The sequence below is a fragment of the Calliphora vicina genome, chromosome 1 (assembly GCF_958450345.1).
Source record: "Calliphora vicina chromosome 1, idCalVici1.1, whole genome shotgun sequence".
Taxonomy (NCBI): domain Eukaryota; kingdom Metazoa; phylum Arthropoda; class Insecta; order Diptera; family Calliphoridae; genus Calliphora; species Calliphora vicina.
The window spans coordinates 90069385-90097131 of record NC_088780.1 but is presented as its reverse complement, the minus strand read 5'-3'; the positions used below and the strand labels follow the sequence as shown (position 1 = coordinate 90097131).

Genomic DNA, 27747 nt, shown 5'->3' with positions numbered 1-27747 from the left:
ATTAAACGTATGTTGAAATTTAAAGATGTTTTTTTTTGAAGGCGAAAATAATCACGGATGATGATGAGACCATTTAAAGTACAGAGCAACTTTTATTTTTATATGTATGTATAATTCAGAAATAATCTCTATTGCAATTTCTTTTTATTAATATATAATATTATTTTTCAATAAAAGCTATTGGTCAACGTTTTGTTAAGTATTTTAATTATTTTCCTTTTTCATTTTATAGAAAGTCAGTAATTATTTATTTCTATTAATATTTTATTAGTATTATTACTTTATTTTCTTATATTATAATTTTATACATTTACATAAAATTATATCAAATAAACTTTGTATTTAATATATTTTTTTAATCGTTTTCTTTTTTGATTTGTTTTAGCGTTATTTCAAATGCTGATGTAAATTTTGAAAATCAATGAGAAGCAAAAGGTGGCATACATAAAAGTTTTAAATCATATTTATAGCTAAAGGGTGAAAAGGAAACTCGCTAATTCAAAAGGTAGATTTTTCTTAATTCCTACCACACAAATCTTTAGACATTTCACCAAAGTGTGAAAAAGTCTGAGTGTTTGTTGTTCATCTTTTTTAATATTAGAGTGAAAGCAAAAAATAAATTTATAAAAATCAAGTTTATGATAATTTAAGACCCGCAATAATATTCTGCAAACAAATTTAGAGAAATTTAAAAACAAAATTAATAGGAACTAATTCTCCCTGTTCTGTAACCGGAAATACACATATTGTGCTGTTCTGTGTATCGAAATAAAATCGAAAGCTGTTTCAATTATGCGATTTTGAAAATCCCTCGTTTATGAAACAACTCGATTTAAAGAAAATGGGCGAATATGTTCAACAAATCTAAAACGAATTCATTATAACTGAATTTAAAAATGTTTTAAAACTGTCATCTTAATCTTACTAGGCCTATAACTTTCTTAAATTTTTTGCGAATATCAAAATGGCCCTAGCGTAGTCGAATAGACCACTGAAAGTTTTAAAAAAAAAAAATGGTATTACTTTTTCGCGGTTGTCAAAATAAAATCACTCACAAAACGAGGTAAAGTTTGGAGATATTTTTTTTTTTTATCCAAAAAACGCAAATACATTTTTATCAATATATTTTTTTATATATGTATATAACTTGGCTCGTATATATATTTAAAATTTGCGGTAACGGGAAAGAATCTGCTGTTTAACTATAAAAAATATTCCAAAATGACCCGAAAAAAATTTTATCGTAAATAACACAACATTTGCCAGCTCGTGGAGCTATGTTTACTGAAATGGGCTGTCCATAAGAGAAAGTTTTTTTTGGAAATTAATAGTACATTTGAAATGTTAGCGTTTGTTTCGGATTAGGCCGAATAATGAGTTTTCGCTTTGGTTTGGTTTCGGTAGGACTCTAATCATTTTATAATAGCCATACCTAAACAGGAGCGTTTACTATTTGTCAAAAATTTTCATATATAATGCGGCGCAACGCTGAGCTATTGTAAAATCCAATTTGTACAGTGCGTTAGGTAGTGAAGTTGGAAGCAAAAGATGATGAAACTGCCGTTATTGAAGTTTTGGTTTTTCTTTTATAATTTTCTTTATTTTGTACAGACAAACAAAAAATTTTAAACAAAATAATTGCCATTGTTGATAAAACGTTGACACTCCTGTTTAGGTATGCTAGTTTAGCGCTAACCCTAGTCTGTGAAAAAATTCCCATAAAAATTTGGAAATGGAATACATCAAATTACAAAACAAGAATTTTATAATGTATAAATGCTAGACAAAACATAGACAATTAATTAAAAACAAAGTAAAAATATAAAAAGAATTTAAAATCCCAAATTCAAAAACAAAAGACCAAAAAGAAAATTCTGTCAAAAATTTAGTTCATACAAGTTTACGACAAGTTATCTATTACAAACAATTAATACAAAGATCTACCTAGTTTTTCGAAATGCTTTTAGAAGAAACAATTGACATAAACAAAATACTGACAAGGAATAATTATTTTGATGGATGTTTATTTTTTGTTATAAAACAAATAATACACAAATTAACATCACAATAATATGTAGTTTTTTCAGTAAACAAAAATTATTACAAGTTGAATTTTCAAGTTTTTAGAGTTCAGAAACGCATATTCCATAAAAATTGTTAACAATCTTAATAATCTGTACTAGTTTTTAGTTACTGAAAAATACTAATGTTACAAATCAAAAAAGAACATTAAATGTTATTAACCATCAAAAGTGGTTACTTTCACCTTATTTTTGTTTTTCTTTTTCATGTTGTTGTTATTGTTGTTTGTTCTTTTCATTACGTAGTAGCGTTATAACGTAAAAATATATACCATGTTGTATGTATGTTTTAATAGAAAGGTTAGTCGTATTTAAAACGCATTTCCATCATATGAGATGAGATAAAATAAAAATAAGAAATATTACAATACTTGAGAATAAACAAAAAAAAAAAACGTACATAATATGTATTGTTGTTGGTTGCTTGTTGTTACAAATTAAATGAAGCAAGAAAATAATAATAATAACAGACATCTTAAATTAAATCAATCAATTTCTAAAAATTTAAATAAAAAAGAATTAAAAATGCACAAAAAACAAATACTTGGTATGTACATGTTAAATCACCTAAATCAATTTATCGTTTACACTTTAGAACAATCCCTATAAGTATCTAAGGGGATATTGTGAAATTAGATTCGAAAGAAAAAAAATTTCGAATAAAAGCATACAAATTCGAATGATTTTCTTTTCGTATCGAATTACACAATAACCCCCCTGTGGTTAAATTGTCAAAATTCTATGAATATTAAAAAAAAGAAACACATTAAAATAAATTTTAAATCCACTTGTATGTGTAGTTATTATGTATGTAAATATATGTTTTCAATAATGAAAACAAATAAGAACACATTTAATTTAAATTTTAAATAAATGTTGCATAAAAATAAACCCTAAACTTTGAATTTTTCTCTAAACAAAGTGTGTAGATTCACGGCCATAAAATTTTATTTTATGTAAGATTTAGAAATATTTATTTAATATTTCAAAAGTAATGAATAAGTAATCCCTACAATTTCTTCATATTTGGAGTGAGTTAACTCCTCTTCTTTACTATAAATATTATACATTGATTGGTGGAAGTGTATGATTAATGAGATTTATATGATGATTATTTCGGTCTAAATTTTAAATAAATTAAAATTTATACGTTTTTTATAACCAATTGCCGTTTCGTCCTTTGGTGATTTAAATTATTTTGCTCGCATTATTTTTTTTTTTATAATGTAGGATACTGCAAATTGATTTGAAATATAAGCAGGAAATTCAGAGGAATTTAATAGCAACTTTAAATAAATATTAAATTAATATTTTGTTTGCGTTTTATATTCACAAAAAAATGTTGATATTAAAGAAGAATCGTTTTAAGAAATTAAATAATGTTGGAAGCCGCAAAATGTTAAAAGTCACAAATATTGAAAATCAATTGTGTTGCTATATAAAAAGAAAATTCATACGAATTTAAGTGGAACGTACACAATAACATTAAAGATTCAATTCAAACTTTGAAGGAGTAAATAAATATCTTCTTTACGTTTTATCTCTCATTTTAGTTGATGATAAAGAAAAATTATTTTAGGAAATTATATAATAATCAAAGAGTTAAGACCAAATAATAATATGCATACTCAAATGAGCAAGTGTGGCTAAATAGTTTCTAAGTCACGTAACTACAATATATCTAAAAGCCTATTCGGATTTTCTTAAGCACTTGAACTTTGACTTTTCGTTCAGTTTTGACATTACCTTAAGCTAGCTTATGACTTTATAGTTGGTTCTTTAATGGGTCGATTATGGATGGCAACTGAACTTCAGTTGCCTAAATGGTATTACATATGGCAACTGGCAGCATCATTTTCTGTTGTTAAATGGCAACCAGAAATTTGTGGTTGTCCTCTGGCAACGCAACTGAAGTTCGGTTGCCATCCATAATCGACACATAAGTTTTTTTCTGTATGTGAAGACGTAAAGTAGGAAATTACCCAATAATTCAATTTTCTTTAAATTTAAAAGTTTTGTATTTGTGTTTTAATCAAAGCTTTGAATTAATTAATTCAAAAACTGGAAAATGTATGTCATTAATTTTATAAATCCATTTTCAACATCTAATTTATTATTCAAAGCCTTTTATTTAACAGAATAAATTTCTGTTAATTCAAATCTAATAAAAATTGAATTAAAATATTTTTTTTTCATTCAATTTGTTTTTGTTATTTTTTTAATCATTTACAAAATGAATTGAAGCCTTTTTGTAATAGATTTGAATTGAAGAAATTTCAATCATTCAATTTTATTCAGCTATTTTATAATGAATTTGAATTAAAATGACGCAATATGAAATTAATTCAATAAAAAATTAATTCTTAAAGAATGAAGTCAGTACGTGGAATTGTTAAGAAAATATATTTAATTTAATTTTTAAAATTGAATTAAGAATTTAGTCTTTCGTAAAAAATGTCATCCAGTTGCCCACTCAAGTTTATTACATTTTGTCAATTTATTTGTAAAAAGAGTTTGTTTAATTCATTGTAACTCTTTGAAACCAGATTAAAATCAATACCATTTTATTTTCTTGTATTATCAATATCCCATTTTTACATTCAATTCATTTGTTTATTACTAAGTTTCTTAAATAAAGTAGTACGAAAATACTCGAAGTGAGCCCAACATTTGGGAGACAAGAAAAGTATGTTCTAGTAGTTAAAATCAACACTTCCAGCTAAAAAAATAAGCGTACCAAGTGGTTATCATAGTAGGGAAACAATCCAAACTGCTGAATTGTATATATATTAGAAGTATCCTCTAATACGTTTTGAAAGTTTGTATTTGTTGGTTTACTATTCACAAATTAGACCCAAATCACTGGATACACATTATAAATTATTACAGTATTTTAACGATTTGTGGGAAAGAACATTTGAATCTTAACAGAATAAAGTAAAGCTACTTGGTATGCAATGGAAATGTTGTTATTATGAAATTACTTCTTAATATATCTAGAAAATGTTTTATTTCGTAATATAACTATATGCAGGGGCTCTCATATAGCAATTCTGTTTTATTGGAGTCCATAGATTTCGGAAATATTTATAGTTTTTCTTATCCCTTCGTTTAGTAGTTTTTTTATCAGTTACAACTTAGGAAAATTATAAATATGTTGTTATGAAATTGATTTTTTTTGTCAACAAATTCTTATTTCAGTGAAAAATAAGAAAAATCTTACCACAACATGTAATAAATAAAAATCAATTAAAAAATGTTTTTTCATATAAATGTTTGCATTTATATTTTGCTTTAGTTGGAGAGCATCTACTGACTTACAAATTAAAAAGGTAATACTCATTTAAAAGGTAATACTCATATCTGAAACAATTTTAAAATTAGTTTCTAAAGAATATATTTAAGTTGTTTTAAAGTTGTAACATTAAGAATACAATTATTTCACTAAAACGAAGTGATCGAGAATATAAGAATTTCCGTACTCTATGTACCGTAACAAAACAGAATTGCACTTTTGTATCACTGTCTTATTTGTGTATTTCTCTGTGATAGTAAGACAGAGAAATACACAAATTTATCAAAAAAAATCACACATACGAATGCTGTTTTTGCTTTAATTTTTTTACTAATACATTATCACCACATAAGTTTTTGACAACTGAGATAGATCTTTGACATGAGAGATTCTGATCAATGTGTATTTATCTATTTTTACTAATCTGATAAACACATCATAGTAGAAGTTTGTTTTAGTAGTACGAGCGTATGTTCCACTTTGCAATTGAGACGTTTGAATATGGAATCATTGTAAATCCACTGTTTTAAAACAATTACTTTCTTCCACATATGCAGACTTTCCTTAACATTTTGATTACATATTAAAAAGATTATAAAATCAATTCGACAAAAACTAACGTTTATCTATTACGAATTATTACAAATTTTCACAGAAAAATTTTAAATTTGTATTGAAAAACATAAACAAATTGTGATAATTTGTAATAGTTTTTTGTTATTGAACAGACCAAATATTGACTTATGTAAATGTTTTAAATTTAAGAACTACTGCGAACATTAATTTATACACATACAAATAAAATGAGTAAAAATTAAAAAAAAAAAAAAAAAACTCTAAAAAGGCGTTTATATGGAAATGTTTATTTCCGACAGAGTAAAGAGAAATTTAGGTTGGTTTAAAACGTATATTGCAGGAATATATATTTAAGTATATGTATTAAAGATTAATGTATTAATATGGGTATCCTTGTTATTTCATGTCACGTCAAAATTCATCTTGAATTTTTCGGTTTTCATACTAAAAGTATATTTATCATTATATACTATATCTACCGTCCAATATCGTAATATATATGTATATATATTGTTTTCATTTATAATTATAGTAAATATTATAGTAAAAATTTGTGTTTTGTTTCATTATTTTTTTTTTTATAGCGCATCATAAGTTATGGCTAATTTATTGTTTTTTCTTTGTTTGCTCAATTTAGAGGACAGGGACTAAGTGAGAATGGAGTTGTAGTAGTAGTATGTAGTTGTAATAGTATTCATATAGAGTGTTTGTTTTATGATGTGGTGTGGTGTATTAATTTTCATATGATAAAATTCAAGAAATGCTTTTAAATGATTTATTTTTCTTTTCTTCAAAATTTGTAAATTTTTTTTCTTGTTTTGTTGTTATAGTAGTAGTTGTAATCGTAATTGTAAACGTAATAATTGTATTTGTATATTTTTTGTTTTTCGTTTTCACTTTTCTTGATTTGATAATATGGGTGGTATTTTACCTTCTGAATAAACCGACGCAGCGGCTGCGGCCGCTACTGCTGAAGCTGGGGTTCGCATGAAGTATTCCTTATTAACACAATTCCTTAAAACATCGGGTATGTTGCCGACAATGGCTCGTCGTATTTCTGTAGCAGCCATTTCACGCAGTTCTGTAGCAGATGCATCACTAAAGAAGGCGGCATGTGGTGTACATATTAGGTTGGGAGCGTCTTTAAGGGCGCCCTGCAACACAAGAAAACAGAGAAAACGCATACGTTAATAAAAACAATGATGTTTATTTCACAATCTTACTTGGAATACATTAAATGGCTCGTTTTCGTGTACATCCAGTGCTGCAGCTCTTATTCTACCTTGTTTTAAGGCAAGCGCCAAAGTCTCGTCATCTACCAGACCTCCTCGTGCCGTATTTACTAGAAATGCACCCGGCCTCATCTAATAATTATATTAATAAGTGTTAATAATAAGTCCAACTCATACATATTGTAATAAACTGTATTTTTTCTTTACCTGTTTAATTGTGAATTCATTAATTAGATGATGATTGTGTTCATTCAGTGTACAATGCAGTGACACACAATCTGATTGGAATAGTAAATCTTGCAGAGTATAGACACGTGTTAGACCCAGTGATTTATCGATGCCATCTGGCAGATAAGGATCATAAAATATAACATTAAAGCCAAATGCTTTTGCTCTTAAAGCAACAGCACTTCCAATGCGTCCCAGACCTACTAAACCTAATGTATCGCCACGAATTCTAGCACAACCCTGAAAAAGAACATAAAATAGTTTATGAGTTAGTTATTGCAGTTTATAAATTATAAAATACTTTTAGTAAGTTTTTTTTAAAGGGCAATCTAAACACATGTCGCTGACTTGGTACAAGACCATTCTCAGATAATTCAATCTCATTTTAGGAGTGTTAACTTTTTAATTTCAAAAAGCACAAAATCGAATTTTTCGTAATAAAGCTCCAAAAAGAATGAATAAATGTTCAAAGGAAAATGTCATGTCAAAATACAATGAAAATACACAAATTATATCCAAATATTTGCAAACGAAATTTTCACAAAATTCTAAATTTCTTAATAAATAATCCTTATGAATCAAAACAAAAAAAAAATTTGTTTTATTTTATTTGTTGTTTGATCTTACAAAACACTTGATCTTACAACACACGTCAAACAAATTTGTGCTAAAAAAAAGTGGAAATAGGAAATTTTTCCCCCTCCAATCCGAAATATAAAAATATCCAGAGCGTTTGATATAAAGTTAATTATATGGAAAAGATTTTCCTTATTTTTTAACTTTAAAATTAATTTTCGCTAAGCAATGGTACTATGTATTGCGCGACCACTAAAACAGGAATTATATAAAAAAAAAGACTATATTTAACATTAAAAATACAATAAATTCAGCATATTTAACTAATTTTATTTTAATCTTAAAAAATATTTGACTTCTTTTAAAAAAAATGAATTCAATAATCCGGCACTGCTATTTCAATGTTAATAACAAAAAAAATACATATTCTCATATATAAGAGCCTTTAATTCCGAAGTTATCATTATTTTTACAAAAAGATTACCTCACAAAAAAAAATTTACAGGCTTGACCGATTATGGGTATAAACTAAATTTTAAGTTTAAAATTTTTAAAGACGTTGTAAGTAGTTTCAAAAAAATTTCTTAGTTTCAAAATTCAACAATTTGGTATTTGGGGATATTTTTTCGCAAATACTGATTGAATTCATACTTTTGTCTAATCCGATGAAGCAATCAAATTTGCTGAATAGAAAAATTTTGTTGTAGTTAACCAGTTTTAATAGAACTTTACAAAGTTATTATGCTAGATCAAATTAATTTTAAAATTTGTACACCAAATCGCACAAAATTTCGATGAAACCTCAGGAAAATATTTAATGAAATCGAAAATTCTAATAATCTCAAGAGAAAAAAATCTTAGTTTCATCAAATTTTTTTGCAAAATCTATTTTTATACCTTAATTTGTAATTCTACGCGAAGATATTATAAATATAAGAAATTATTGTCACATCACTACTTACATGTGCTGCTTCTCGAACTTGTTCAGGTCCAGTGAATTTTTTGCCTTCACGCACCATATTCGCCAGCCAATAGGTTCTTCGGTATAAATTCAATATCAGACACATTGTTGTATCGGCCACTTCTTCCACGCCATAACCGGGTACATTGCATACAGCAATGCCAAGTTCACCAGCTGCCTTAACATCTATATTATCCGTACCGCTGCCAATTCGGACAATAATACGTAATGCTTTAAATTTTTCCAAATCTTCTTTTGTTAAAATAATTGTATGCCACATTAATGCACCGACTGCTTCATTTAAAACCTAAAAAAAAAATAATGTTAAATAAATATTTTTTAAATGCAGAATATATTTTTAATAACATACCTTTTCATGAATTTCCGATGTACTTTGGGCATCACAAAATGCTACCGTGGCAACATCCTTTAATATGGGCATTTCGATAGAACAATCACGTCCATCTAATAATGCTACCAGTGGTCTGGCCTGCATGGGACCATTGGCAAAAGGACCTTTAACATCCAATCGTGAACGTTTCGGTAACATCATATTTTTATCCATGATGCTCAATTTTGTTGTTGTTTTATTTTCTACTTGTTTATTTCTATAGCTATGTAATTTTTCTCTGTTCACCTCCTTGATTGGTTGTTTTTTTTTTTAATGTATTTTCTCACAATTTAAAATTCGCTGATATCTTTTACACTTTTTTCCGGCTTTATATTTTACTTAAATTTTTGCTTGTTAATTGTGTAGATGTGTGTTTGTTGTGTTTATTAAAATTTTCGCGCTCTTATCACTTTGCTGTCTGTCCAGTTGTAAAAATCTATTTCTACTTGGTTTTTCTGTTTCTGTTGTTATTGTGTTTTAGTGTGCTTTTGAACACTTTAAACTTAAGTTAATTTAACGAATATAATTATAAAAATAAAAAAATAAAGAATAAAAGAAATGAAAATATTTCACGACAATCTAAAACAAACAAATGTGATGATTTAGCAATTTTTGTTGAGTTGAGTTGGCTTTAATTGTTATTTTGAATTTGAAATTCAAGTTCAATTCAAATTAAATAAAATGAAATTTTGTTATTTCGCAATTTCAATTTTCTTCGTCGTACTATCAAAGTGTATGTATGTGTTTGTGTTAATTGTTTGTTGCTGTTTGTTTATATATATTATCTATGTATTTCTTTTTTAATTTGTTGCTGCTTTGCGGTTTATTCTGCTGTATTTTTTGTTTTTGTTTTTGTTTTGCTACAAATATTGTACTACTGCAATTTTGTTGCTCTCTCCTTTTCTTCTTCTTCAATATCGCTCTAATTATGTATGTGGATGTTTTTGTAAACAATTTTGTTCATATTGTTTTTGGCGCTTCTTCAACAACTCCCTCTTGTTGTATGCTGCTCTTCCATCATTAAAACACAACATATCAGCAGATCATCATCATCACGAAACGGTTACAATGATTTTCTGTTATATCTGAAATACCAAAAGGAAAATTGAAGTGTTATAAAATAATTATATTAAAGTGTATAAAATAAATTGTTTAAATGTGGTAATATAAAACTTTCATCAAATTGTTCATCAATGCCGGTGTAAAAGTATACATTAAAATTAAGTACATATTAATATGTACTAAGATTTTAACAAATTTTAATTGTTAAATAAAAAACTGCTGTAATCACCCACTATAAATGAAATTGAATATCGTTGTGCTATTATTACGATATCGTGTGTGTTGTTAGAATTTATATAGAAATTTATCTACATACATAGATATGTATGTACATTAGACCTGCACTTAACAAATTGGTTTGGCTTGTTCTTCAATATCTAATAAAATCGTAACAATTCCAATAACATGTTATACCCTACATCACCATAGTAGGAATAGAATACAGCGATTGTGCTTATGTTTGTAATACCTAAAAATATTAAATTATACCGATCGACTCAAGGCGGGTTTTTACTTGAATATCAAATCCAAATTAATAATCAGATTAATTAATCTAAAACTTAATCTAATCTAACGTTAATCCACTTTGATGTTTTTGGGTTCAAGTTTAAAATTAGTAGTATTGCCCGAAAATGTCCTAAACAGTGAGTAATTCAGGAATAAGGAGAAGAAAATTTTAGCTGGCTGTGTGTATTGAGGAAATAAATTGAAAAAATTCTACAAAAATCAAATTAAAACCAAAATTCTATTCAATAATATATTTTTAAGTCTCTTAAATCTTTCTTGAAGCTGTAATGATACATTTGTTTATGTTTTCCTAAAAAAAAAAAACAAAATAATTGATGACCCATAACCAATCTTCACGTCATAAACCCGCCCCCTCAGAATCACTTTCTTAGATAAAGATAATCTACATTTAATTATTTTATTTAGTATATTATCTAGGTTTAACTGAGCATCATTGGTGAGTTAAACCTTGGAAATTAAATAAATAATTCAGCACAGCAGCTCTTTGTTTTGACGTCAATATAATTTTTAATATACATTTTATATACTTTAATGTCACTTTTTCTTTTACAAAGTTAAAATTCTTATAAAATTTAAAGTATTGCCATATTTAAGACCGACTTTTTTCACGACTAAATGGTACTCATCTGTTGTCATAGGAAAAAGGAAGTGTATCATTACTCTACTACTCAGGTGTCAAAACAATGGAGTTTTTCTAAAAACTGAATTCCGTACTTTGAGTTTTCATGACTTTTTACCAAATATAAATGTATATTTCTAAGATGAATTTAAATTTTCTAGATATTTTATTAAAATAAAGTAAATTTTAGCATTTTTAAGCATTAAAGTTTAACAAAAATAAAAATTAAAGAACGGGGTTATACTTCTCAGCATTGAGAAAAGAATGGAAACTTTTAAACTTCTGCAAGAAAGAAGACTAAAGCAAAAAGAATATTTAAGAAAACTATGTAATTTTGATAGCAGTAATAAAAAACAAAGAATATCCAATATAATACTGAATACAATTGAATTTTATTAGTTATGTTCTTATTTTATAGTTTACGGTAAGGGCTGCATTTGCGGGCAACACGATATTAACTGCACTTGAAAATAACAATAACAAACACAACAAAAATCGGGAGATGGGAAGATTACTATGACCTTTTTTTAAAATTTAATAACATTCAAAATCAAAAACTCCAATATCCTTTGAATGATGGATGTCTATTCAAAAAATCAAAGCCATTATGATTTTTAAGTTCACTGGGCGGGTAACTTATCAAAATTTTAAACATAGTTAATCAATGTTTAAATATTTTTTTTATATGAAAAAAATATATTTAAACATTGATTATGAATAAACTATGTTTAAAATTTTGATAAGTTACCAAGCCTAAGATACTAAAAATAAGCTCACCCACCAAGACTTATTTATATTTTAAGGGAAGCTTTAATGTATAGGTACATTATATAATTTTATTTCTTCTTTAAACTCATAATTGTACTTTTGTAGTGCATATAAACATACAGTTGTGCTTGGGAGATATTTAAACTGTTTAATCAGCAAATGTTTAAATCGGCAATAAAATCAAATACGTTGCAATAATAACAATATAAATTTAAAAAAAAATTAATAATAAAAAAATGCAACTACAGCAAATAACAATGATTAGTAAGAGAAATATAGAGCTGGCTAGCCAACTGGCGCTGAAATAATGTGCGAAACAGCGATAGAATTGAAAAATAAAATAAATATAAAACAAACATATTCTCGCGTATAAACAAACGTAGACACAAAAATATGTACATATGTACGTATATCACAATAAACAAATAAACGACAATACAATTGACAACAATATAATGTATTAAAAAAAAAAAAAACTTTGTACAATACACGTATGGTATTGCGGCGGGGCTGTTGTGGAGAGAAATAAAACAAAAGGTGGAAAAAACATGGTAATTTAATACCAGATTTAAAATGCAACAACAAAATACGGTAAAAAAAAACAGTGTGATTTTTTTTACGATAACTACGAAACCAAAACCGAAACGAATAACAGCAACAACAACAATACCAAAAAACAGCTGCTTATGAAATTTTTATTCTATTTCAGGCAACAACAAAAAATTCTAGCGAAATTTACGTATGCATGTGTGTCGTCAAAATATTATCATATAATAACAAGTATTTAGGTGCTAAAATGAGCATTGCCCTCAAGCAAATTGGCTCACTGGCGGGACTGAATGTTTATTTGACTGATAGACAGACGGAATATGTTATAAAAATTCTAACGTAAGTATATTATTCAAATCTTATCGCCCAAAAAACGCATAAAACAATGTAAGTTTGCGTTCGATAAAAAAATAGTGCCCATATTTTTATACCCTATACCGCCATAGTGAGGAGGAGGGTATATCGGTATAACGATATCACGTAGCCAGACGCTGAAGAAAATATGCGCTTTTGAAGATTCCAGCACTACGAGTGGTTACAATCCAATGAGGTACTTGGTTTGAATTGGCCTGATCTCGATTCCACAAAAAACCTCTGGGAACTTGTAAACCGAAAAATACGGACTCAAAATTGTACCATGTTATGGCGCAAAGTAAATAATTGGTTCAATGTATCGCTGCTATGAAGCAGTAATATAAAAACAAGAGATTGAGTAACAATTTTTGTAAAAATGAAACCCAAGTTTCCATTGGTTTGTCAATACTTTAATAATTAATAGTTTTTAGTAAAACAGTGGATACAAAATTTAACAAAATCTGTTTTTTGTTTTTTTATTTTTTTGAGTCAACATACATAATAACTTTTTAGAAAGAAAATTTCCTCTAGAAGATTAGATTTACTACAATTTTTAAAAACATATTACATATTAAATTTTTTTAAGAAATCGTTACATTATTTTTAGGGGCATATCTAATGTACACACTAAAATGTATTCATTCCATTTATTTGCGCATGTATAATGGTGAAAAAAGTGCAAAAGTCGTTCATACAAGTTTGACGTTTATTTCTAAGAAGTATCACAATTCTATTTTCAAAAAATAATAAAAATAAAATCTTATCAGTATGAAAATGCTACGCTTAAATGTTGGTCATAGTATTATCATCTTTATTTAAAGAAATATACACACGTATTTATAGAGAGAAATGTGCCACTAGAATGTGTTAAAAAATTTAAATCATACAGAAAATATCGATCCATAATGTGAAGATAGTTTAGTTGTTTGTTAATAAATTTTAACATTATTTCCACATTTTTGATTTACTTAAACTTTTTTTTTTTTTTTTATCAATAAGTATGTTTGTTTAATTTTAAATTATATTTTATTGATATTTTTAGCATTTTTTTATTTTATACACACAATTAATATATTTGCAAATCATCATCATTTAATACAGTTGAAACAATTCTGTAGTCATTCTCAAAAATCGGATATTTTTATTTTATAAAAAAAAATATTTGTCATAAATTTCTTTAAAAAATGTACATTAGGGGCATACCAAAAATAGTAAACGAATAAACGAATTGGCGAGAAATTAATAACTAGATATATACCCAGCAAAAACTTGATAATGACTTGTAATTACTGAGCAGCTTACATTTCAATGACTACTTCATACCACCTGCATTACATATAAGTATTTTAGTAATGGCTGCCATATAATCTGATACATAAGTACTTATTTATGAGCTGATTTACGAAATTCAGATATTATTTCATAACAAAAAGCTTTTAACGTTTTATTGATTAAATTTTTGTTGATTAAAATCTAATACAAATTGATGCCTTCTTGTAAATATTTTCAAAAAATATGCAAATGTGATATGAATGAGATGAAAAATAATATTTTGTATGTTAGTTGATTACTTATTTAAATTCCTCTATTTGTAAGCGAACGTGGTAATGACTTATTTAACTCCCTATTTTTAAACGATGGTGGTAAGTACTTGCTTCCAGTGACATCACTGTGTTAAAATGCCAACGTATAAGTGGTGAAGAGTAGTTATATTAGATTTTTAACTCATTACTTTTCAATGTAAGTTTTTGCTGGGTATATGCAGTATCAGAGATAATCAATCGATAATAATCAATCGATTTTTTTAAATCATAATTTTTTTTGGATAAAAAAGGTATTTTAGGGATGTGTTTTGTATACATTTTATTAACTTATATTGGTAATGTTCATATAATATTCATTTAGTAAAATACAATTTTATGAAAAATTAATTTAATATGATAAATCACATAAAAACAGAAGGAACAAGTGCTCCAGTCAATTTTAAATTAAAGTTATTGAAGACTGGAGACGGGCTTATCACGACATGAATTGAGTAAAAAATATTCAATTAACAGATTGATCAGTTATTTCCAGGCTCATTTCAAGGTTTTTGCAGAATGGTCGCATATCACCGAAGCAGTAAAACCACACGATATGATGATTCATTGATCAAAAGAGGAATACAAAAATATGCTACAGCAAAGTTTGTCAAGTAGAAACAAGTTTAAGATTATGCGTTAGCGAAAGAACAATGCGTAGAAGAGCAGTAGAAGCAAGAATAATCCGACGAACAGTATAAAAAAAACATTTATAACAGCCGAGAACAAGAAATCTAAACAGGATTTTGCCAAAGCTCAAGTCGAATGGAGTGTCCAAAAATGGAATACAGTAATGTTCTCTGACGAATCCAAATAAAACTTAAAAAGTTCAGATAGAATAAGGCGTGTACGCAGACCAAAAGGAGATAGACTGAATCCTAAGTATTGCAAATGAACAATTAAACATGGAGGAGGCAATGTAATGGTCTGGATTTGCTTTTCTGGTCAAGGAATTGGGCCAATTCATAGAATTGATGGCATTATGGATCGGATCATGTACCGTGATATATTGAAAGATGTAATGTTGCCTTATGTCAGTGAAGAGATTCCAATTATAGGCAGATTCCAAAAGGATAAAGATCTTAAGCACATATTCAAAGTTTGTAAGACTTGGCTACAGAGCAATAAAATTCAAGTTCTTTATTGGCCTGCTCAATCTCCCGACCTCAATACTTGTGAGAACTTGTGAGAGATGGTTAATATTAGAATAAATCGTGAGAATTGCCGAAATGAGGATCAACGTTTTTACACCACGACAAAAAAACACAAAATAAATAAATGCAAAAATAAATATGTATCACATTAAAATCATAAACTTAAAGCAAACATCACATTTGAAATCAAATTATTACACTGTTTTCTCTGAGTGTCAAAAACAACCCAAAAAAATTTTGTATGAAAACTTTTTATTCGAAATCCTTTCTTATTTCAAGGGAATGTAAAATGTCCTGAAAATTATTAACCCAAATATATTTTTATCAAAATATTCATCTATAAGAAAGCCAGACAAAATTTACGAAAGTTTACAAACAAAAAAAAATATTAAATAATCTTTGCATTATCTATTTCTCATAAACCTTGGCTATGCCATCTAAATTAACACAACACACCCTTAAATGACATAAATAAATTTATGGTAGAGAAAATAAATTTAAGCCAAACAAATATTGTGTGTGTGTAGATTTGTGTAATCATCGTACACAAATTTATTTCTGTAACAAAGTTATGTACTTTAGTACTTAAAAATACCATTTAAATTAAATATATCTGAAAACTTTTTTATGGGTTTAATTTGTACAAACATGCATTAATATTAATTGATAAAAAATCTTTCCAGTTTTACTACTTTTTTTGATATACTCAATCAGTTTTTTTTTTTAATTTTTTTTTTTTGATTTGAATTATTAGCACAAAAATGTTTAAACAAAAATTATACATATTTATATACCCTACACATGGCCGGTAAAGGTGTCTACTTTTAAAACTGGTTGGATTTTTATTAATGAATTTAAACTGATAGTGATGGACATGGACTTTGATGCAGAAGAAATCTACACAAAAAAAGTATGATGGGAAAATCTAGAAATTTTGTTAACCTATTATTTTCTTAGTTGCTTTTCACACATTTTTTTTTTAATTTTATTTATTTGTAATCATATATTTTTACATTCTAAATAGAGTATACAAAATGCTATACAGTCCGTTGTAACACTTGAATAAAATATTTTATTTTTTTAATGTAAAATAAAAAAGAAATTTTCTGTAGTTATAAATTCACGAATAAATTTCTATGGATAGGCAGGCAATATACTCCTATATGTTATTGTACATACATATGTACTTGGGTGTGTGTGATTTTTGTTGTAGACAACCAGAGTTTAAGGTACAATTTAATTCCAAACACACGACTTGAACAAACAAATTAACGAAACAAAACAATGTGTACATTTTATACACCATCCACCAGTCAATCCAACAATCATACATTAATATAGGTATAAAACCTGTTTTTAACCAAGAGCAGCATTTAAACAAAATCTCCTTTAAAAATAAACGGTTTATTTTGATCAAAAACATAAACTTGTATACAAATTTTTGAGAGGCTTATTTTTTTTTTTAAAAAAAGTAATAAATTCAATTCTGCCTTTGGCCTTTGAAGCAGAAACATTACTCATGTCTCGAACGGAAACACATGGCTTTTACGTGAGAGTTTTGCTATCATTAATAGAGGAATGTATTACAGTGGTGGTAACATAATTAGTGGTAAAATATTTCAAAATTATACTAAAATGTTGTTAGTTTGTATTCAAATCTATGCAATGCATATACACAGTGGCACCTGAAATGTATTCTAAGGAGTATAGCCAAAATAAATGGTGCACACTTTTAGATTTCTTGCCATTACTGTCAAATAAACTTTGAAAGTATAAATAAATGCCTCATGTCATAGATTAGTATGCACCTGCTGACTATTCTATAAAACATTGTACGTTGTGTATAAGTTTAAAATCAAAACAATTGCATTTTTACTTTAATCAAGGTTAGTTTATTATAAAAAGTAAGAAAAAATCTATCAAAACATGAAAAAACCACCCCATTCCAAGGTTTTTTGTGGAGTGAAGTGGTTAGTTTACTAACCACCGTGGCGGTTGGCATTAAAAAAAACTATGATAAAAAATTGTATTTTCTATTATTTTTTTGAAATCGAATATTTTTGACTAAATTTTCTTCAAAAAATATAATTGTTTAGCAAGATGCCAATAAACTATGTTTTAAATACTACAGAAAATGTGGTTAGTAAACTAACCACCAAACCACAAAGAGTTAAAACCTGGTAATCCAGTTCACTTATGGTCTAAAAAAATAGCAGTGACAATGCAAAGGAAACTTTTTTGAAAACTTATTCATTACTTTTAGTTTTAAAAAATTTACTTTTCACCAGCTTTTCTATTAAAATATAGTAAATTTCAATATTTGTAAGCATTGAATTTTGACAAGAACACAGTTATGTATAATGGAAACTTTTAAACTTCGGTTAGAAAGAAGAGTAACAAAAAAAGAATATATAAGAAAACGATTTAAAAGCATAATAGGGAAAATGAAGCTTGTCTTGGTTGCTATAACGCCGCGAAATAGATCTTATTTCGAAAAAGTCATACTGTTCGTATAGAATTTGTCATAGAATATCCAAGAAAATACAAAGTCACTAAAAGCTCCATGGTGATTCCCTTCAATAGTCCTATAAAAAGAAAAAGTATGCCTTTCTTGAAAACCTATTTTTGTTTTCTATTTTCGGCATTGAATTAAATATGTTCGTATTATTTGTTGTCAATATAAGTAAAAAAAAAGTATATATTTTTTGGAATTTGACCTTTCAATTGAATATTTGGAAAAGTTTCCATTGTATTGTCAACCCCTATATATAAAGTTTCAAACTGATAGCCTGTGTTTATACTAAAAGAAACAATTGTTTTCGCATAACGGTGTTGGCTTTGATACAAATAAATATATAAAATGCTCACTAATGTTTCAAAGCTAAGAAATTTGGAAAAAAAAGGAATTCAGAAAATATTCCAATTTTAAATTTAAAATGATTCTTGTTGAAAACATTTTTTTGTGAAAGAAAAATTAGGTTGAAAAATTTGGAGACTAAATAAATTATTAAAGATGAATATTGTGTATGAATTTTGGACTTTTAGTCGATCCATTTGCCAACAACATGTGTGATAAGTCGTTTGTCTTTTGCTTTTTGCGTTTACAAATTTACATCAGTATTTTCTGTTAAGCTAATATTGTTCCATTACAAATTATGTTTATTCCATTCCATTTGTACTCTTGTAGTAAAAAACATACATAATTTTGACAGATCATATTACTTGTGGGATACTGTACACTGTAGGTTGGCTTTACTTCGAAATCACATACATATGAATAGGTGTTTCCATTTTAGAAATGAAGAAAAGAGTCAAGTGTATATTAAAAAGGGTTAAAAAAAATACGAAAAAAGGCGCCAAAAATACGCGCCACGAAAAAAGTAAAATTTTAACAAAAAATTTGTATAAAAAGCAGCTTAAAATTTTAAATTATATTATCAGGGCAACCAAAAATATGCTCTAAAAAAAGTGTTTTATGCGCATAAAATATGCACTTAAAAATGAAAAATATGCTGTTAAAATATAAAAATATGCACTTAAAAATAGTTGGTTATTGTTTGATTTCAAAGTTTTATTAATAAAATATATGAGAAATCAAATAAATATTGAGCTCATAAATTAAAATTGGTTATTATAGCATCAAATTTCGATTTTGGTGACTTGAGCACTACATGAAAATAGTTTGGTTCAATTAATTTTATTATATTTAGCAATGAGTTTACTTAAGTTTTGAAATTTCTTAGACAATCTTAATTAATTGATTTTTCTCATATTTTAAAATGCCTAATACTTTCAAAAATTTTTAGTAATTAGTAGCATAATATTTATAGGATCAGTAGGGAGAGGATGTTCCATATAAATTTCTCTATACCTTTTTATTCTACATAAAGCTGTAAAAACCACTTTTTTAACATTTGAATTATGTTTCAAAAACTCTATGGAGAGCATGTGTAATTTTTTATTTAAAAATTTCAATGGAACATTCATCGTGTACATCTAAATAAATTCGTCTTCCAAAATTTAAATAGAATTACCAAAAAGCCTTACAATAGTGGAATGATTTGTTCTATTTAAGACTGCGGTAATTAAAAAAAAAAACATTTTGTTGCAGTTTTATCATTGGGACTCAGAATGCCGTTACAATTTCTATGTTTGATCCTTGCTCATCCATTGTTTCGACTATCGATATCCATGTATATTGTTTTTAATGATTTCTTAATATCTTCGTTACAATTTTTGAACGCGAAGTTTTCGATGAATCTTAATATTCTGAACATTTGTTGAATAGTTGTTTAGTTTTATATTAGTGGTAAACTTTTAATGCCCAACCATAACTGGCTCAAGCTACCTTATGCCTAATAACATACAATTTTGAAACTTTCTCTTAATTTTTTATATATTTTTTTACTAAAAATTGGTTTAATTCAAATATATGGAAACTAAGCTGCCTTAAGTTAACGAATATTCGATGAAGATAAGTCGATTATAGATATTATAATTTTTTCTTTAAGTAGGTTATGCCAATTATCATTGGACCTTAACAAAATATTAAAATATAGAAATGAAAAATTACAATGCAAACAATAAAATTATATTAAGAAAACAAAATAATGAAAAAAAAAAAATTATTCAACAAAAATATGCATTTATGCGTTGAATATGCAAAAATATGATATAAAACGCAAAATATGCTAAAATATGCAGAAAAGAGCAAAATATGCAAAAATATGCACTAACAAATCGATGCCAAAATTCTTAAAATTGTCTGAAACGGATTAATAACTAACTCATATGTTTATACGACGCACAGCAAAAAATATGATATTGCATATTTTTGGTTGCCCTGTATATTATTTATTTTATTATTTACTTAGGAGTAAACAAAAATTTAAAATAAAATAACAATTGAATAAAAAGCAAAATAACGATAGAAAAACAATTTAATTTTCAAATACATCTGTTTCATAATCATCATCATCACCGGGCCACAAAACGATTTTAATAAAATACTCAGTGTGCAAATTTTCGCACTCGTAATCGAAATAAATTTCGAACTCTTATTAGCGTTGAAGTAAAAACTCGTTCGTTATCGAACACAATCATTATAATTTTCTATACATTTTGTTCGATATCGAATAAGAGAATACCAAAAAATAAAAAAAAATCGCACGTTCAAATCGTTCGATCGTGTTCGACTGCGGTAATTTGCGCCTATATCTTTTATAAATTTGATTTGTTACAAAACCACATGGTTGTAAGAAAAATCACCAAAAGCGCCACAAAATATGGAAAAAGGGTATTTGGTAAAAATAAAAGGGTAACGAAACCAAAAAAACGTCATAAAATACCTGAAAAGCGTCAAAATGGCAACACTGATATGAATATCGTTTTTTTTCAAAACTAAAACATACATTTGTCTAACGCTAGTTTTTACTATAATTTTGGAAAAAAAAGTTAAATTAGCAAGCAAACGAACAGAATCATAATTGCAATATGAAATCGAGTAATTTCCACTCAAAATAAATAAAGTATATCCATCCATTAGGGAGGACCGATTTACTCTTGTTTTTAAGTTTTTTTTAGTAGATATAAAAAAAAATCGGCTAATTTAATTTTTTTAAATACATATTACCTTAAATATTTACAAAAACAAAATTAAATCAGCCATTTTTTTATTATCTACTAAAAAAACCTTAAAAATAAGTTTCTGAAATTTGGTCACTTCGAAAATGATTTTTTTGATAGGTCGACAAATTTTTGTCCATACAAATGGGCCCACCCTAATATCCATAGATAGAAAATACAAAAAAAATATATACGTACACTAAAATATTTAATAAATACACAAAGATTCCGTGAATTTTAGTTCATATCTACTGTTCATTCATTCTTATCGTAAGTATGCATCTGAAAAGTTGCTGCCGACGTAGTCATCGTCGTCGCACTCGTACAATTTCAATAAATTGATAAAATGTTATAATAAATGAATAACATGGAAATGTGCAAATGAAAGTAGAATGAATGTATGTTTGTTGTAGTCTTCGTCATCTTCAAAACACAAACATTCAAATAAACATACGCGTTGAATGTATGTTTGTTTGTATGTGTGCACAGACAACAGGAAAACAAGCAAACATTCAGTCAGTCAGCCAGTCAGACTAATTGACAGAATATAAAAAAAAAACATTTACACAACCAGCAGACAAACTAAATGACAAACATACATACAGATAAATGGACATTAAAATAAAAGAATCATCATAAAAATTCATACTCAGTCGGTTATTTATAAAATACACACATATTGTTTTTATTTTTTCTCTTTGCATTATTATATTTGTTGTTATACTGGCTTTGAGAATGATGTTTTTGTTTCGTTGTTTTTTTTTTTTATTATTTATTATAGTAATAGTGTATTAGGCATGCGTCAAGTGAAGAGGCTCTCACTAACTGAATTCAAATAGATACAAATTGACTGACCGACCAGCAGCACTGTCATAACGTCTTTTCGAATGACCAATCAAGAATTACACACAATGCAACAGACATTAATTTTGAAGTAGCATAAATGTATAAAACATAAATCAATTAATAATAAATTTACTTCATTATTAACAAATTCTCTTCATTATTTAGTTTAACAACTCCTGTGAGCAAAACAACAAGTTTAAAATAAACTTTACAAATGGAACCAAATAATAGTATTTGATGTATAGTCAGTATTTATAAGGGTATCCAAATTATTCCATTTTTATTTAGTTCGAATAAGATATGTATTTTGACTTATTCGAATAATTCGATCACATACATATTTAAAATTAAGAAAATTATTCGAATAAAAGACATTTTTTAAATAATGTAAGAGATGTTTATTTCTCACAACTTGAGCAATACTTTGTGCGACAAAAGCAGAAAAATGTTTATATCAAATTTCTAGTTGGTCGACTTAATACAAATGGAAATTTCAAATTTCAAACATTAAAAATACTATGGATATTCATTTAGAGAACATAATGGCAATAATACGGGTTTTAATTTGTTTATAATACAGGTCTACTAACACGATAATTTGTATTGAGATACCCCCTATAACTGCATATTTTACACCGAATATTTTCTAATGAATGATGAAATCAATTAAATTATTAAATTTAAATTAAAAACATAATTGAATATTTACAATTATTTTACATTGTAAATAATCAATTATTGTTGTATTTAATTCAATCATCTTAAATGCAAACGGACGTAACTGCACAAAAATACAAAATCGAGTTTTTGATTGATTACGGTTCTTTTTATCACGCAAATTTTTAGAAAACAGCGATCAAAAATTACAACTTTATTAATGAAAATCAAACGCAAAAAATTGCCAAGAATAGTTTATTATTATTGATTTTATAACGTTTTTGTCTTCTCCTGTAAAGAATAAAAGTATAGTTACGCCCGTTTACATTTATGATGACGATAAGTAAATTGTATTTATACATTTTTTTTTATTATTTACTTGCATAGACTGCCTTTATTATCATTTTGGTTAGTGTATGTATCCAATAGTTCTCTTTCAAGTTGCAGTTTAATTCGATTTTATTTTCCCGCCTTTTCATTTATTATTTTTTCTACGCTTTATTTAAAGATTGTGGGCAAATCTAATTGAATTTAATTTATAATTGAAAAATTTTGTATAGAAAAAATACTTATTCATCACAGATAGGGACATAGTGCATACATATATAATATAATGAGGGTTATGTTGCGAGAGGTGTTTTTTATTTAGTTTTTAAGTAGGTATGTAAATATCAATGTAATAAATATATAGATACATATAGTTATACATATTATGAAAATGTTCAAGAGTCGTGAGAAAAAAATGCAAGATTTTGAAACACCCTCAAAGTTATTTTAAAAAACTGTTTTAGTGTAAGTCGTAGTACTTTAGTACCTCTAACTCACACATTTTTATACCGATTTCAAAATTATGGATAGGCAAAGAATTAAGCTTTCATAATATGTATACATAAAATGTATGTACAGTATTGGCCATAACTAAAGCACCCCCTCAATGAATTTTTTCAAATCATAATTTTTTTGATAAAAACGTTTTTTTTGGGATGTATTTTGTACATATTTTATTAACTAATATTGTTAATGTTCATATAATATTCATGTAGTAAAAGATAATTTTATTAAAAATTAATTTAAAATGATAAATCATATAAAAACTCAAAACGCAACGGACAAAACAAAAGCACCCTCTTATAAGATGTTTAAAAATTTGACTCGGTACTGCATATTTGCAATGTGAGTTATCGGAAATCACAATGAATGCATTTAAAAATTCCAAAAGATAAAAATAATGGAAGGCGTAATGTGTAAAATTTAAGTTTTATACAGTTTATTGTTAAAAAAAAAAACAATGACAAGGAACAAGTACTCCAGTGAATTTAATATTAAAGTTATTGAAGACTGGAAGACGGGCTTATCACTACATGAATTGAGTAAAAAATATTCAATTAACAGATCAGTTATTTTCTGTTTGTTTCAAAAACGTTTAAGACTGGCCGCATATCACCGGTGCATTCTGCAGGTCGTTCGTGTAAAACCACACGATATGATGATTCCTTGATCAAAAGAGCAATACAAAAAGATTGTACAGCATCCGCTAGTCAATTAAGAACAAGTTTAAGATTATGCGTTAGCGAAAGAACAATCCGTAGAAGAGTAGTAGAAGAACTTTTTTTCAGCTGACGACCAGCAAAAAAACCATTTCCATTAGCTAAGAACAAGAGAGCTAGACTGAAGTTTACCAAAGCCCACATCGACTGGAATGGCCCAAAAAGGGAAGACAGTACTGTTCCCTGACGAATCCAAATACATCTTAAAAAGTTCCGCTGGAATAAGGCGTGTACGCAGACCAAAATGAGAAAGACTGAATCCTAAGTATTGCAAAGGAACAATTAAACATGGAGGAGGCAATGTAATGGTCTGGGGTTGCTTTTCTGGTCAAGGATTTGGGCCAAATCATAAAATTTATGAGATTATGGATCGGTTCATGTATTGTGATGTATTGAAAGATGTAATGTTGCCTTATGCCAGTGAAGAGATGCCACTTATAGGGAGCTTCCAACAGGATAACGATCATAAGCACACCTCCAAAGATTGTAAGACTTGGCTTCAGAGCAATAAGATTCAAGTTCTTCATTGGCCTGGTCAATCTACCGATCTTAATCCTGTTGAGAACTTGTGGCACATTATTAATATGAAAATATATCGTGAAAATTGCTGAAATAAGGATCGGCAATTTTCACTATATATTTCATGCCGTTAAAATAGCCTGGGAAGGAATATCGAAAAACGCCATAAAAATATAATATCTTCTATGCTAAGAGATGTTCTTGTGCCATCGAAAACAAAGGATTTGCAACAAAAAATTAATTAATTTTTTTTTATAGTATATCCTTGAAGGGGTGCTTTAGTTTTGTCCGTTTCATTTTCTACCTTAAAATAGTTTTTGATTTTAAGTTACCTCTTATAGAAAGGTTAACTTTGAAAGTATTTGTTTATCAATAATAAACATATTCACAAATGAAAATAATACATAATAGATATTTAAAACATTGTTTTTATACAAAAAAAATACCATATGAAAAAAATGCACTGAGGGGGTGCTTTAGTTATGGCCAATACTGTATATTCCAAAAAATTGTGTAAGTTTTTACAAAAAGTTTCGCTTTATTATTTATTTTTCAAATTCAACAATAGTTATTTTAATTTTTTCTATGAAAACCCATGATACAATAATTTTAGAAGGTAGAAAGATTCATTAGGGAGAGTTGTCAATTGTATGCCTTGTAAAGTCAAACAACTGAAATATGAAAAGCAAAATTGAAAAAAATAGGATGAGAAACTACAAAAAAACACATTAAAAGTTTGAATCACTTTTTCTTCTTTGGTGGATATTCCATCTGCATAAGCAAGAAAATCAGTCATTCCATTAATTGGTTCAAGAGAAGGCACTGCATTTGGCATCAGACGTGCATGTTTTGATTCTTGATGTAGTTCAATGTAGTCCGAATTCTTAAAATGATACATACAAATCCTTGAATGTTTCTTTAGTTGAACTCCACAAGCAGCAGTCCATTATATTATTTTATTTTCTGGACACATTTTGAACTATACGTCCTTTTGTTCGAATGAATGAACAACCAACCGGTAGCAAAGTTTGTGGAAAAGTTAATTTTTGAATGATATGATTGAATAAATTTTCACGCTATACAAATACATACTATATGACAAATGCATATAAATATTTGATTTCGGATTTGAAGCTCGATTCGTATTATATTTAAGTACCTGTGCCGGATTTAAGTTTTTAAGTTATTTTGGAGTAGGTATAACAAATTATATTAAATCTTGGAATTATCTGGAACTTATACAAAAATTCAGGATTTAGTAAAATCTTGAAAAATTCTGGGAAGTTAACTAAAATGTGGAACGTATCAAAAAAGTTTTAGCACAAACTGCGCCGATCACTATTAAAAGTCTGTACATACGAATAAAATACATAAAAATCCAATAAAAATATGATACTTAATCACCTGAGACCTAAAATCTTTATTATTTATACCTGTTTAAAATGAAAATATAATTTATCACTTTTATGGCTGTAGCTCACAAAATAACAGCAACAATATAACACACAAATTTTAAAATTTGTTTGGCATAAATAAAAGCAACTTCAAAAAAAAAATGTATTAAATAAATTTAAGTGGCGCCTGCCTACGTTCATACATAAATTCAAACTCACACAATACACAAACAAAGGTATATATAGGTATACACACAAAAAATACATATGTACATAAATAAATTACAAAACAAAATAAAAAAACAATTGTGGTCAAATAAAATGTTTTCTCAATTTTAGAGTAACAGTAACAATAATAAAAAAAAAAAACACAAAAAATTCAGTAGAGAAAATTTGTATGTATGTATGTATAAAAACTCGCTTTTTGCTAGGTTGACTTTTAAATATAACCAAACTTTAAGAAATGCTGTACATTAAAATGCACGAAAAAGTATGAAGAAAAAAAATATTTTTTTTATTTTTAAACCCCAATGACAACGATGAATAACAACGGCGGCAGCAATACAAAAAAAGAAAGAAAAATAAATTTAAGAAACCAGCAAACTGTAATAAAAAAGTTACAATAAAAACCTATTAAAGCAAAAAATAAAAGTACGAAAAAAATCTACAACAACAAAAACAAAAGTATAAATAAAAACCGGCAAAGCTTTGGCAGTCAGTAGCATGAAACATAAACGAATAAAGAAAAAATAAAAACCAGTTTTTTTTTTTGAACAAATAGTAGAATGGAATGGTTGTTGTGTTGATTGTATCTTCTACACATACAGACTCGTACATACAAAAAAACTGAACAACAAATATTATGCCCATAATATACTAGAGCAATAATATACACGAGACATACAAAACAATAATAACAACAAACATATTTAGTATTCGTACGTATGGTGGGTTGTTGGCGGAATGTTGAAGCAAGCACTCACTACTCGTGGTACAATTTAGAATTGCGAATAAAATTTAGAACGTGATAAGCTCATTAACCTTTTTTGTTAAAAAAAATTAAATTTTATAATGTATTTTTTAGGTAATTTGAGTTGTTATCATGAGAAAATTTTCTATCAACAACAAATTATACAAATTAAATTTATATTTCATATTACAAATAAATTAAACACAAATATCTCCATCGATTGCCCCAATATTAT

General features: G+C 27.1%; 1 protein-coding gene across 6 annotated transcripts in view; it reads right to left on the bottom strand.

Moving 5' to 3' along the window:
• The window catches only part of CtBP (C-terminal binding protein), a 44408-nt gene that overhangs the window by 9865 nt on the left and 6796 nt on the right, over positions 1-27747 (bottom strand). For 5 of the 6 annotated variants that reach the window (XM_065515118.1, XM_065515124.1, XM_065515119.1 and 2 more), the window contains exons 2-6: positions 9320-10425; positions 8951-9256; positions 7392-7652; positions 7176-7316; positions 6884-7106 (exon numbers count right to left, since the gene is read on the bottom strand). In XM_065515118.1, the coding sequence (XP_065371190.1) occupies positions 6884-7106; positions 7176-7316; positions 7392-7652; positions 8951-9256; positions 9320-9514 (1126 nt within the window). In that variant the 5' untranslated portion in view covers positions 9515-10425. The remainder of the gene's footprint in view (positions 1-6883; positions 7107-7175; positions 7317-7391; positions 7653-8950; positions 9257-9319; positions 10426-27747) is intronic. The other variant, XM_065515123.1, reaches the window with a different exon arrangement.